The sequence below is a fragment of the Kogia breviceps genome, chromosome 11 (genome assembly GCF_026419965.1).
Source record: "Kogia breviceps isolate mKogBre1 chromosome 11, mKogBre1 haplotype 1, whole genome shotgun sequence".
In the NCBI taxonomy this organism is placed as follows: Eukaryota; Metazoa; Chordata; class Mammalia; order Artiodactyla; family Physeteridae; genus Kogia; species Kogia breviceps.
Window position 1 is genome coordinate 83286481 of NC_081320.1, and position 12877 is coordinate 83299357.

At 57.9% G+C, this 12877-nt stretch overlaps 2 protein-coding genes across 2 annotated transcripts in view; one reads left to right on the forward strand and one right to left on the reverse strand.

Moving 5' to 3' along the window:
- OTOF (otoferlin) overlaps window positions 1–7445 on the forward strand; it is an 89051-nt gene extending 81606 nt beyond the window's left edge. The window contains exons 39-46 of the mRNA XM_059078548.2: window positions 491–651; window positions 1312–1454; window positions 1824–1912; window positions 3409–3507; window positions 3642–3883; window positions 3988–4166; window positions 4272–4372; window positions 6455–7445. Of these exons, the coding sequence (XP_058934531.1) occupies window positions 491–651; window positions 1312–1454; window positions 1824–1912; window positions 3409–3507; window positions 3642–3883; window positions 3988–4166; window positions 4272–4372; window positions 6455–6635 (1195 nt within the window). The 3' untranslated portion in view covers window positions 6636–7445. The remainder of the gene's footprint in view (window positions 1–490; window positions 652–1311; window positions 1455–1823; window positions 1913–3408; window positions 3508–3641; window positions 3884–3987; window positions 4167–4271; window positions 4373–6454) is intronic.
- Window positions 7446–8078: 633 nt separating this feature from the next.
- DRC1 (dynein regulatory complex subunit 1) overlaps window positions 8079–12877 on the reverse strand; it is a 51066-nt gene continuing 46267 nt past the window's right edge. The window contains exons 14-17 of the mRNA XM_067007941.1: window positions 11306–11481; window positions 10054–10197; window positions 9593–9695; window positions 8079–8170 (exon numbers count right to left, since the gene is read on the reverse strand). Of these exons, the coding sequence (XP_066864042.1) occupies window positions 8114–8170; window positions 9593–9695; window positions 10054–10197; window positions 11306–11481 (480 nt within the window). The 3' untranslated portion in view covers window positions 8079–8113. The remainder of the gene's footprint in view (window positions 8171–9592; window positions 9696–10053; window positions 10198–11305; window positions 11482–12877) is intronic.

Genomic DNA, 12877 nt, shown 5'->3' on the forward strand with positions numbered 1-12877 from the left:
CTGCAGATTCCAAGACAAGGAGAGAGACAGGGGATTCCAGGACAGAGGAAGCAGGATGAGAAGAGAAAAGCGAGCTGGGTGGAGAGGCAGGAGTGCGCTAGGAAGAGTGGTCTGAGGATCTGGCCGCCCTGTGCCACTGCCGGGCTGCGTGACACTGGGCAAGCCCCTTAACCTCTTGTGTTATCAGTTTCCTCGGAGAGTCTTTGAAGTTCGCTTAGAGGGGACACAGTGGGGGGGGATGGTGCGGGCTGCCCTGGGGGAGACCGGATACTCATCCTTGGGCCGCTGAGCACGTGGGCCGGAGCCCAGGGCAGGAGGGATCAGCCTGCCGCGGCCCCGGTGTGTCAGCTGATCCTGGAGCGCAGGGCAGGGCTCACTTGCTGACCCGGAGCAACGGCCAACCTAAGGAAACCGGCCGGGACCATCTACCACCTGGGGATGGCCCAGCCGCACCCTGAGCCCCACCCAGCCCATGTGTCTCCTCCGACAGACACGGCTACAATATCTGGCGGGACCCCATGAAGCCCAGCCAGATCCTGACCCGCCTCTGCAAGGAGGGCAAAGTGGACGGCCCCCACTTCGGGCCCCCTGGGAGAGTGAAGGTGTCCAACCGCGTCTTCACAGGGCCCTCCGAGATCGAGGACGAGAACGGTAACGGGATGCTGACAAAGCTACAGGGGTGTCAGAGGCCAAGGAAGGACCCACACTTCCCTGTGGTGGGACCACCCATCCACTCATCACCCCAGTGTACCCCCTCCTGTGCGCCCAGCCTCCGCCCTTTCTCCCCATCCCACACAGCGCTTGCCCACTTGTCCCCTTCACTCTCTCTCCCGGCATCCCTGGAGGGTAGGGAGGTTCTCCCCATTCTGCAGATGAGGAAACCGAGACCCAAAGGGTTTCAGTGACTTGCCCAAGGCCACTCAGTTCTTACAAGGCAGAGTGAAAGCATAGACCCAGATCGGTCTGGCTCTCCCCACACTTTTGCCCCCCTGGCACCTCCCAGAGAATCAGCAGGTATCTCTGCGAGGAAACCAGTGCCAAATGTCTTCAGGATGTGGGTTTTTCCTCTTCCCTGACCTCATAGCCCAGAATTCTCTGGTCAAGTTCTCCCGAGTACAGGAAACCCAAGGACACAGACTTTCCTGGGCCCGTGAGGCAGCTGAGAGCTTGGGCAGTCCACAGCCCCCTCTGTGCCTCAGTTTCCCAACAGTAAACGGGAGATGGGGCCTCCTTGTGCCCCTGAGTCCCTGGCCCAGAGCAGGTCTCTTGTTCTGCTGAGCCCGTGTGTGAGCTCACCACCGGCACCCACAGGGCAGAGGAAGCCCACGGAAGAGCACGTGGCACTGTTGGCCCTGAGGTACTGGGAGGACATCCCCCGCGTGGGCTGCCGCCTGGTGCCAGAACACGTGGAGACGCGGCCGCTGCTCAACCCTGACAAGCCGGGCATCGAGCAGGTGACTGGCCTGGCCAGGATCAGAGGTTCTTTGGTGTTTGGGTTCAGGGAGTCCCCACCTGGGTCCGTAAAAACAGATCCTCGGGCTATTCACTGCGTTCCCTTCAGACGCACACACCATGGCCCTTCGCCGTAACTTCCAGGGTTCGAGTCTTAACTTTGTGTGAGAATCACATCAGCTCAGATGGAGACCTAGGGTATCTCCCTCGGAAGCTGCCACTGGCTATTGGTGACGTCATAGGAACTGCTGGCATCCGAGGATGAAAACTGACGAAATGGGTCCTGACAGAACACAGGTTGGGAGGGAGAGGAGAGCTGGCCTGGCTGGGTAGAGGGAGAGTCCGTGAGACCCGCCACACCTCCTCCTCAGGGCCGCCTGGAGCTGTGGGTGGACATGTTTCCCATGGACATGCCGGCCCCCGGGACGCCTCTGGACATCTCCCCCCGGAAGCCCAAGAAGTGAGCTGCTCGGGCCCAGCACCCCTCCCCCGAAAGGCATCCTTCCTGTAGGAGGCTCCAGGCCCAGGTCTCCCTAGTCAGTCCCGTGTGGCCTTGTTGGGGGAACGGAGCAACCCATCAGGAGGGCTGTGGGACCTGCCCTGGGTGGGTCCCCTTTGCTGCAGCAGGGGCCACACCTCGGTGGCGAGGTCAGAGAGGGCCGTGAGTTCACACGGGCACGCTCCGGCAGACTTTGTCCTCACACACCCACTCCTCCACGTGCGTGCACACACACAGCATGCCCGTGGGCTCCCCCACACACACACCCACAAGACACAGAAGCCCTGGGAGCCTGCTCTGCTCCCTGACAGTCCCCACTCCAGGCTGTCATTCAGCTCAATCGACCAAGTTTTATTTAAAGCATCCGCTGACGAGATGCACAGGGCGAGTGCCCAGAAGAGGCGGGAGGGTGGGAGAGTGGGGAGAACTGGGTCAGGAGCTACACCGCCTGTCTCTCCTAGTTGACACTGGCCAGGTCGCTTTCCCTGCCTGGCCCTCAGTTTTCCCATCTGTAAAATGGCAGGATCAAGTCACGGCCAGCGCTGGCCTCAGCGCCTGCAGTCATGGCCAAGTGTGTAGGCCTATGCAGTTGCACAGGGCCCCGCGCTTATTTCAAGATGGCAGTCTTAAAATTCTTAATGATTTTTAACAAAGGGGCCCACATTTCCATTTTTCACTGGACCCCGCAAATTATACAGCCGGTTCTACCTGGCATAGTCTCCCGGTGGGACCCTGAGTCTGCTGTTCCAGGGCCCGCCACCAGGGGACACCCCAAACCGCTATGTTTCCAGGACTTACAGTCCAGGACAGAACTCCAAGAGCCACAATCCAGTCAATTTTTAGCAGCTGACTCAACCTCACTCCTAAAGGTTGAGACGTAACTACCTCATTTATCATGACAATTACACTTCAAGGGGGAAATCCCCTTTGGGGACAAGGATGTAAAGGAAATCAGATTCCATGGTGGTGCACAGCCCGCTGCTGGGCTTAAGTGTGAACTTTTATTAGAACTGGAGTGGGGCTTCCGGCCTCTGGAGATGGGGGATCTTGCTGCCGACTCGCCAAGCCTCGCTTCAGCCACGCCCACAACCCCCTGCACCCCCCCACGCCCTCCCCTGCAGCCTGGGCAGCCTCTCCAAGGCCTGAGTCAGCCTCCCTGTCCGGAGTGTGCTCTGGGTCCTGGCATTCCAGCCCAACTGGCTCTCCCCCAACCCGGCTCTCCTCATAAGAGCCATGCTGGCTGGGGGACCCTCTTCTCTCAGCCGGGTGCCCCCATGTCTCCCCATCCCCTCAGCTTCTCCCCACATCTGCCCCTTCAGCCCCAGCCTGACCCAGGCCCCATGCCCACCCCAAGTCCCCAGGACTTGTCCCGGTCGTCTCATCTCCAGCCCCATCCTAGCCCCAAGACCCTGGAGAAACCCCCCGCAGGCTGCTAACCAGCCCCTCCCCCTGCCCAGGTACGAGCTACGGGTCATCGTGTGGAACACAGACGAGGTGGTCCTGGAGGATGATGACTTCTTCACTGGGGAGAAGTCCAGTGACATTTTCGTGCGGGGGTGGGTGAGAGTTTCCCTGGCTGGGAGGGGGCTGAGCTGGGTGCGCCGAGGGAGAGGACAGGGGCGCTGTGGGTGGAGAGAGCCCCCCCCCCAGGTGCGGCCACAAGTCTGGAGCAGGCGACAATGCTCCACAGGTGGCTGAAGGGCCAGCAGGAGGACAAGCAGGACACGGACGTCCACTACCACTCCCTCACGGGCGAGGGCAACTTCAACTGGCGCTACCTGTTCCCCTTCGACTACCTGGCTGCCGAGGAAAAGATCGTCATCTCCAAGAAGGAGTCCATGTTCTCCTGGGACGAGACTGAATACAAAATCCCCGCGCGGCTCACCCTGCAGATCTGGGACGCCGACCACTTCTCCGCCGACGACTTCCTGGGTGCAAAGGCTGAGACCGGAGTAGAGCGGGCGGGGGAGGGGAGGCAGGTTTGGGGGTGCAGTCGGTAGTACCGGACGTCAGAGCTGACTCTGAGGTTGCCACAGGGGCCATCGAGCTGGACCTGAACCGGTTCCCGCGGGGCGCGAAGACGGCCAAGCAGTGCAGCATGGAGATGGCCACGGGGGAGGTGGACGTGCCCCTGGCTTCCATCTTCAAGCAGAAGCGTATCAAAGGCTGGTGGCCCCTCCTGGCCCGCAATGAGAATGATGAGTTTGAGCTCACGGTGGGCACCGCTACTGCTGGGCAGGGGGCAGGGCTGGGCCAGGCCAGGGCGCTGAGGGCCTGACACCTAACCCGGGCACCGGGACCCTTCTGTTCCCCTCTGCAGGGCAAGGTGGAGGCAGAGTTGCATCTACTCACTGCCGAGGAGGCGGAGAAGAATCCAGTGGGCCTGGCCCGCAATGAACCTGACCCCCTGGAGAAACCCAAGTGAGTGCTCTGCTGGCCAGGCCCCTGCCACGCTAGTCCCTGGGGGCACTGGAACAGGAAGGAGGTGCCAGAACCTTCTGGTCTTCTTGTCCTCCACCCTGTAGGCACCTCTGCCCTCTCTGTCCCTTCCTGGGCCACAGCCTCATCGCAGGGGAGCCTACCCCCTCCTCCCCCAAATGCACACCTCCCTCTGTGCCAGGGCACGGGCCACCAGTACAGGAAAGCTGCAGCTCTCCCAGGGAAGGCCCCGCTTAGCTGAGGCAGAGGCTCTTCCTAGTGTTTGCCAAAGACAAACAGCTGCGGTGGTGGACTCTGGGGCCCCAGGCAGCTTTCCCGGCTGGGGGGGGGGGGGTGCCTGAACTGTGAACTCAGCCAAGGGTCGGCCCCCATCTTGGCCCCCATCTTGGCCGGGGCCCCCCAGCCCAGCCCTCATCTTCTGTGGCCTTTCTCCGTGCTTCCTCTGTTCCTCCTGCTCCTCCAGCCGGCCCGGCACAAGCCTCATCTGGTTCTTGAACCCTCTCCAGCCTGCCCGCTACCTCCTGCGGCGCACATATCGCCGCCGCTCCTCCTCCCCGCCCTTTTCCTCTGCTCTGTGCCTGGCTACCTGGTCAGGAAGATCCTGGGGGCCTGAGCCCAGCATCCTACTGGCTCTGGCACTCCTCCCTTCCTCCTGGACCTAGGGCTTATGAGCTGGGCAGCCTGTGGAACACACACACACACACACACACACACACACACACAAGTGCACACACAAGTGCACATATTAAGGATACAGACAGCAACTTTTAAGCTTTCGAACGGTATCATAGACTCAGAACTGCAAATAACTGTCTTGCATGTTCACGTATTAGGTCAGAGAGGAAAAGTAAATCGGCCAAGGTCACCTAGCCATCAGGGTAGAGCTAGGATTCAGCCTCAGTTTTCAAACTGCCAATCCAGTGTCCTTTGCTCTACACCACTCCTTCTCCCAGCAACAATCCGGACAGACTCTAACCCAGTTCCACTGGCAGAAAGAAGTTGAGCTATGGACGGGAAAGGGGAAAGGCTTTGGCTGGGATTAGCCACCAAGTCCTGAATAGTTGCTACCAGTATCCTCCTTCCAACCCCGAGCCCTTTCCTGCCCTGCAGGACAGTGAGTATCTCCATCCCATTCAGACATCTTAGTAACAAGCGTATGCGGAGCACAGCTCGGTGCCAGGCGCTGAGCTGAGAGCTTCCCATGCGCTTTCTCATGTCACCCTTTTACCAACCCCGGAGGTGGGGGTCTACTATTAACCCCGTGGTACAAGTGAGGAATCTGAGGCTCAGAGAGGTGCCTAACTTGCCTGTCACCGCTGGGACTAGAGACCAGGTGCCCTGCGCCCACACCCCTGTGCTGCAGCCCCATCTGCGCTGAAAGGCTCTGGAGGGTGTGGTCCATGTCCTCCAGGAGCAGGAGGAATTTGAAGCAGCATATTCAATACTTTGATTTTCCATCTTGACATTTTATAGAACCTGTCGTTTTTGTAACCCAGTCAACAGAACGTAAGCTCAACAAGCCCTTCTGGGCTAGGCGGCCCTGCAAAAGGTAGAATAGCGATCCAGCCCTGACGGTGGGCAGGTCGGGGTGAGGGTGTCATATGCCCCACCGGGGCCCCCTCACACCCCTGGCAGGACCTGGTGGGGACAGAAGCAGAAAGGGGCAGCGGTTGAGAAACACCGATCTCACTGAGAACATGGGGCAGCACTGGACCATATGCAAGGAACCACTCGATAGGGGAGCTTCCTAATAATCGGAACTGCCTGCAGTGCTGCGGCTGCCTCTTCAAGCATCGACCTGCCATCGCTGCAAGGGTGCGGGAGGTGTGATGGCTGCCCAGCTGCCAGAAATGCCGTCTAGGCCGCGGGAGGAGATGGGGCACCAGAGGGTCCTGCAAAGAGGACAGGGAATGCAGGCAGCAAACCTGGTGCTTAGAGATGGGCTCAAACCCTCCCTCCAGCACTCAGTACTTTGGGGACTCAGTACTCTTGGGGTCTAGTAGGGCTGAGGGGATGGGGTGCCTTGGACATGCCACCAACTGACCAAGACTCTCCCTCCCCCAGCCGGCCCGACACGGCCTTTGTCTGGTTCCTCAACCCCCTCAAGTCCATCAAGTACCTCATCTGCACGCGGTACAAGTGGCTCATCATCAAGATCGTGCTGGCACTGCTGGGGCTGCTCATGCTGGCCCTCTTCTTCTACAGCCTCCCCGGCTACATGGTCAAGAAGCTCCTAGGGGCATGAAGGCCCCGGGGCCTCCCTGCACTCCCCCTTCTGGGCCTGGGCATTTGCCTCTCCTCTGGCATGGAGGCCTCAGGTCCCAGGGGCCTTCGTCCTGCTTGCTGGGCTGGTGACACCCCCCCCTCCCTGCCTGTCCTCACCACCTCAAGCCTGCTGCTGGCCCGGTCCCTCCCCTCTGGTCCCTGCCTGCCAGGTGGGGAGTGTGGGAAGGGGTGGGGCCCTGCCCCACCTTGCTGAGGCTCCAGAGGAAGCCACCCCAAATCCTCCACCGGCCTTCCCCTAGAGCTCGAAAGCGTTAAGGAAATTAACTGAGACTTGAGAAGCACAGTCATGGGCCAGTGCCCAGGGCTTTCAAAAGAATTAACGAGCAAAAAGTATCACCCTCCCCTCCCCCAGACATAATCTTGCAAGGGCAGCCGACACTAGCAGTCTTGGCTCTGCAGAAGTGCACCAGATCCTTCCCACTAATCCTGCGGGGTGACTGCTTCCCCGGGCCTCTCCACTCGGCCCAGGCAGCCACAGCCCTGGGTGCACAAGCCCAGTCCCTGCCCAGCCTGTGGGTCCTGATGGCTTTCCAGAGCTTCCTCAGCCCAGGCTAGCGCTCGCAAGCCTGGACGTCCACGCCTGGATGCCCGTGCCCCCCTACCCGCCTGGCCCCTTCAGGACTCGCCCTTCCGGCCCTCCAGGGGCTGCCTGGAGTTTGCTTGAAGTGCTGCCCCCCTGCCTGTGTGAGCTGGGTTTCTCTTGGCTGTTTTTCCTTTCTCGAGTGGTGATTTTTCTCTTAATAAAGGAAATCAAACACTGAGCTGACAAGTCCGCAGTTGTCCAAGTCGGGGGACTGATGGGGGGCGGGGTGCAGGGTTGGCTGGCAAACTCAGTACAGGATGGGCCCCTAACCCTCTGGGGGGCCTTGTGGCCCGGGGTTCAAGGTGGGCCTAAGGTACAGGGCTGTCTGCCCAGGCTGCCCACAGGAAGAGCCTCACACCACAGCCCAGGGGGCACCGCAGGCTGGACCCAGGGGCCCCAAAAGCTCACTAAAGGGTCCTGCAGGCCCAAGGACAGTCTGCAGGCACAGACCCTGAAATGGCCCAAAGCTCCAGCCGCCACCGGCAGACACCAACTTCTCCCAAAAGCAAGAGGGGAGCCCCGTGCCACGGGCCCCGTCCCACAGCTACAAGCCTGTTGTCAAAGCACAGTCCGAGGCTGGGGACAAAGTCCCCTCGTGACACAGAGGTGGGGATGGGGGCCCGAGTCTCACCTGACGTCTTTAAAGAGATTCAGACCCAACTTTTTAAAGACTTTATAATCATGCCTGCAGGATACACGTAACTCCTCTTGTCACCTGATCTTGTCAGGCCCGACCACAGCAGCTCTGGAAAACCCAGGGAGTGGGCCCAGGCAGCTCCCCAGGAGATGACACCTGTGGCACCAATGCCGATACCAGTGTCGGCCCTAACGTGACAGCCTTTCGAGGTCTGGCTCTATTTTGTGGGCACCCGGAACACCTGAGTCGGAGGAACTTGCAGTTCAGGGTTTATCTGGAAAAGAATAAAGGTCATGACACTTCCCCCAGGGTCCCCCTGCCACAGGCCTCCAAATCCCTGGGAGCACTTCCTGCCCCAGACACTTCGGGCTGCCTGGGAAAGCCTGCAGCCTGCCTTCCTCCGTAGCCAAGACCTGGGCTCCTCGTCTGGCTTCGGTTCCGGCTTCTGTCCCAGCTCGCCAGGCTCTGGTAATGTTCTTAACCTTCCCCTCTGATCCATTCTCTTGAACCCTCCCCTCCACTCTTCACCTGCCCACCCTAGCCCCAGTCTGGCCCTGTGCCTCCCCCCTCCTCCCCATCCTCCCGTCCACAGTGGCTTCGAAGGAAGTACGGACCATACGGTTCCCAAACGTCTGAGTCCTGTCTCGGGCCGAGAGGCCATCGCGACCCCCCGACTCACCACATCCCCCCATCAGGGGTGGCCTGGGGCCTGAGACCTCACGGGCCACACATCCCCAGTGCGTGGGCGTGTGACTGGCCTCAGCTGACGGTCGGAGGACCTACGCTCAGCCCCATGTTACGGCCTTAAGCGCCACGTGGAGGATCCCCCAGGAGCAGAGCAGAGCCAGCAAGTGTGTTGCCAACGGACTCTTCTCTGTGGGGCGGACGGGGCGATCCTTCCTCCGGCCGAGCCATGGGGAAGTTGCCCCAGCTGGGAGCAGGCACGAGTGGGGGCCAGGGAATATCTGCCCCAGTTGGAACCTCTATTACAGCCCGCACCTCCCCTCCCTGGAGGGTCTCGTCACCCACCTTGGAGTCTAGATACTGTTGCAGCAGCTGCTGGAGCTCTGTGTTCTGCTGCGCCAGAGAACTGTTTTCTAGCAGCAGCTTGGCCCTCTGGGTCAGGACGACGCTTCGGGCAGAAAAATCGGTTAGAGGCCCATTGAATCCTCCATCCTCTAGCAAGTAAGAGCCAGGGGCTCTGCATTTCTATCTGGTTGGAGGTGGAAGAGGACCCCAGAAGTCTCGCCCACCAGAGCAGCCCTCCCGCCCTCCTCTCCCACATCCCGGGCCGGACACCCAGGGCTGGCAGAGAGGGAGGAGTCTGCCCTCTGGGCGAGTTACAGAGGCGCCCGAGTTTCGATTCTCCTTTTTGTGAAAGGGGGAGAATCACTTCCGCCCTATCTGGCTCACAGACTGGTTGTTAGGGACCAAAGAAGGAAATTCACGTGGAAGGGCTCCGTAAGCTGGGAGGCCAGCACTGGCTTTGTCACTGCCTCCAAGAGCCCGTCCAACAAGCAGCCGGTGCTGCAAACGATGGGCATCAAAGGGACACTATTACAGCCCGCACCTCAAAGCTCCCACGCCTCGCCGCAGGGTGTGGGCAGGGGTGACGCCTCACTTCCTAGTATCTCCTCTTGTCCCACGGCCTCTCCCAGCATCCTGCCTCCCCTCCCTGGAGGGTCTCGTCACCCACCTTGGAGTGTAGATACTGTTGCAGCAGCTGCTGGAGCTCTGTGTTCTGCTGCGCCAGAGAACTGTTTTCTAGCAGCAGCTTGGCCCTCTGGGTCAGGACGACGCTTCGGGCAGAAAAATCGGTTAGAGGCCCATTGAATCCTCCATCCTCTAGCAAGTAAGAGCCAGGGGCTCTGCATTTCTATCTGGCTGGAGGTGGAAGAGGACCCCAGAAGTCTCGCCCACCAGAGCAGCCCTCCCGCCCTGAACGAGCCAGGCCAGCGGAACAGAACAGGGAGGGTGGGGCCAGAGGGCTCCTCCCCCGACACTACAGCCCCCCAACAGGAGTGGCCCTTTGGCAGCTTTTCTCTCCAAGAGTTCACGGGACAGGGAGGCGCCAAATGTGGCCGCTCCAAGCAGCATCCTTCTCCTACCTGTCTGCCCGGCTCCCTCCTCCTGCTCGGCCATAGCATACACACGTACTGGTATTTCTCCAAGGCTGTGTAGAGAGCGTCCCAGAGGTTCAGGGTGGTGGCGGGGATAACCGTGGTCAGGGCCTTCCAGTACTCGGAGTCCTTTGAGTCGTCTCGCACAACCTCCAGCAGCTTCACTGGTGCCCGAAAGTCCCTGAGGGTTGACAGCACTGGTACCATCCTCTCCACCTGGCGTCACCCAGGCCCCCGAGCAGGTCCCATCACAGTGCCTGCACCTCACAGACTTACTGCCTTTCCACCTGCCACCTTCCCACCCGGCTATACAAGTTCATCAGATCGTGGAAGATTCTCAGAACACCCGCTTATCATCAATGTTCCTGATTCCTGGTGCCATTGTCACCTTTGTGAGACCATCACTGGAGTTTCATCCACCAGCTTTCTCTCAATCAGTTTACTTCACGGGCTTTATAGCTTATTACTCTGCCCATTTCTTCCACAAATGTAGCAAAGCAGCTCTCGGAAGTTCTCTCCTCTCCATCCCATTTAGGATAGGCTTCATCCAGGCTGTTCCCTCCCACCTGGACAAACCTTCCTACCACTGGCCTTGCATCCAGCAGCAGCGCCCTCCCTGCCGCCAAGGTGCTCTTTCTAAAATGCAAGTCTGCTCAGGGCTCCCCCATGGCTTAAGATCCTTTTCTGGCTCCGCTCCACTACAGGGGAAAGACCAAGACCTTGGGCCATTTGGGTAAGGCTCTCAAGATCTGGCCTGGCTCCTCTACCCGAGCCGGTCCCACTCCTCAGATCCTTGACACTCCGGCCATACCTCTCTGTCGTGATTCTTGACCCAGGCCTTTCCCTGTGCTGTGACTTCCTAAAATGCCCTTCGCCCCCCACTTTGTCCACCGAGGAAAACCCAGTTCTGGTGCCATTTTCTCCTAAAGCCCTCTCTGATATGCCAGATGGGGGTGACCACTTCCCCTGAGCAACATGACACCTCCGTATGCTTCGACCATTGTCCTGATCACAAAGTGCTCTCCCCACGGGGCCTTCACACACAGCAGATCCCAACAGATGTGCGCTGAATGAATGAATGATGAAGGAAAACATGCAAGTCGCTTCTACACCCATTTCTTTCATTGTAATGTCCGTGGATTCCTCTCATCCTCCTTCCAGACATCCTTCTACTCACTCCCCCCAAGTTCTGGCTCAGCAGCCTCTCCTCCCATCCCTGGCATCTGTTGGGCCCCCATCCCATCCAGCTTCCCCAGTTCTCAGGCAAGCCCTCCAGCCACACAGCCCACCTGGGCTTCCTCAGACCCGTGACAAAGGCCTCCAGAATCTTGAGAACATCGTTGGGGTGGATGAGCCTGGGAGAAGGTGGGGGCTGCTTCTCCTGTGGCTCCCGCTCCACAAGGCTTCCCTCCTTCGCTGCCTGGGGGTCCAGCCTCTCCAATGGTGATATGAGGCTTGTTCGCTCCTGTAGGGGAGACACAGATGCCAGGGGTTGATCTGGACAAAGGTGCAAGGGTAACCATGGCTGGAGGTACGCAAGCACGAGTGTATGAGGACAGAAAGAGGCAAAACGGAGAAAAGTTTACAGAAGGTTACAGAAGTTAAGGAAAAGATGCAGAGGGAGGCATTTACACAAAGAAAGAAAGAGTGAGGAAAAAGAACGGGGAAGAAGGAAGATGGGACCAGGGAGGGACACATAGGGGGCTTCAAAACAGTGATAATGTGAGAATTCCCTGGCAGTCCAGTGGTTAGGACTCAGTGCTTTCACTGCGGGGGCCCTGGCTCGATCCCTGGTCAGGAACTAAGATCCCGCAAGCCATGTGGTGCAGCAGAATTAAAAAAAAAAAAAAAAAAAAAACCACAACAGTGATAATGTTCTATTTCTAAATCCAGTTCACAGGTGTTCATTGATATTCATAAAGCTTGTATGATATAAATATCCGCTTGACTCATAATACAAATTAAATTTTAACTTTTTAATTTTAAAAAGTCCTCCTACTCCTGCCTTGCAGTTCATTCAGTTTACTTCCCATGGGCAAACCAATGTTATCAGTTTCTCATGTATCCTTCCAAAGAAATATATATACATATAAGCACACACACACTTTCACTTTTTCTTCCATTTTTACATGAATGATACTCTACTACATACATAGTAGAGTTTCACATACCAGTAAACCTTAGAAAGCTTTTCACATAAATACATAAAGAACTTTCTTGTTCTTTTTTTACAGCTGCATAGTATTCCATTGTGTAGATGCACCATATATTAATCATTCCTTAATGATGAAAATTTAGGTCATTTCCAATCTTTTGTCATTTCAAACAGTGCTGCGATGAATAAGCTATGATAAACACATCGTTTCCACTGTATCAAGTATATCAATAGACTAAAATCCTAGAAGAGGAATCACAGCATGAAGTGTACTATACGGTTTTGTAATCAATCCTGCCAAGCTGTCCTCCACAGAGGCTGCAACAATGTACACTCACACCAGCAAATTATGAGCATGACTGTTTCCCAAATCTCAGCCATCACTACGTGTTATCAAACTTGCAGATTTTTGCCAACCTGAGAGATGAAAATGGAATTTGAGCACTTTTTTTTTTTTTTTTTGCGGTACGCGGGCTTCTCACTGTTGTGGCCTCTCCCGTTGCGGAGCACAGGCTCCGGATGCGCAGGCTCAGCGGCCATGGCTCACGGCCCCAGCCGCTCTGCGGCATGTGGGATCTTCCCGGACCGGGGCACGAACCCGTGTCCCCTGCATCGGCAGGCAGACTCTCAATCACTGCGCCACCAGGGAAGCCCTAGTTCTTTGTGCTTTCCCTGTACCAACCAACTATTCTAATTTGTTCTGGTT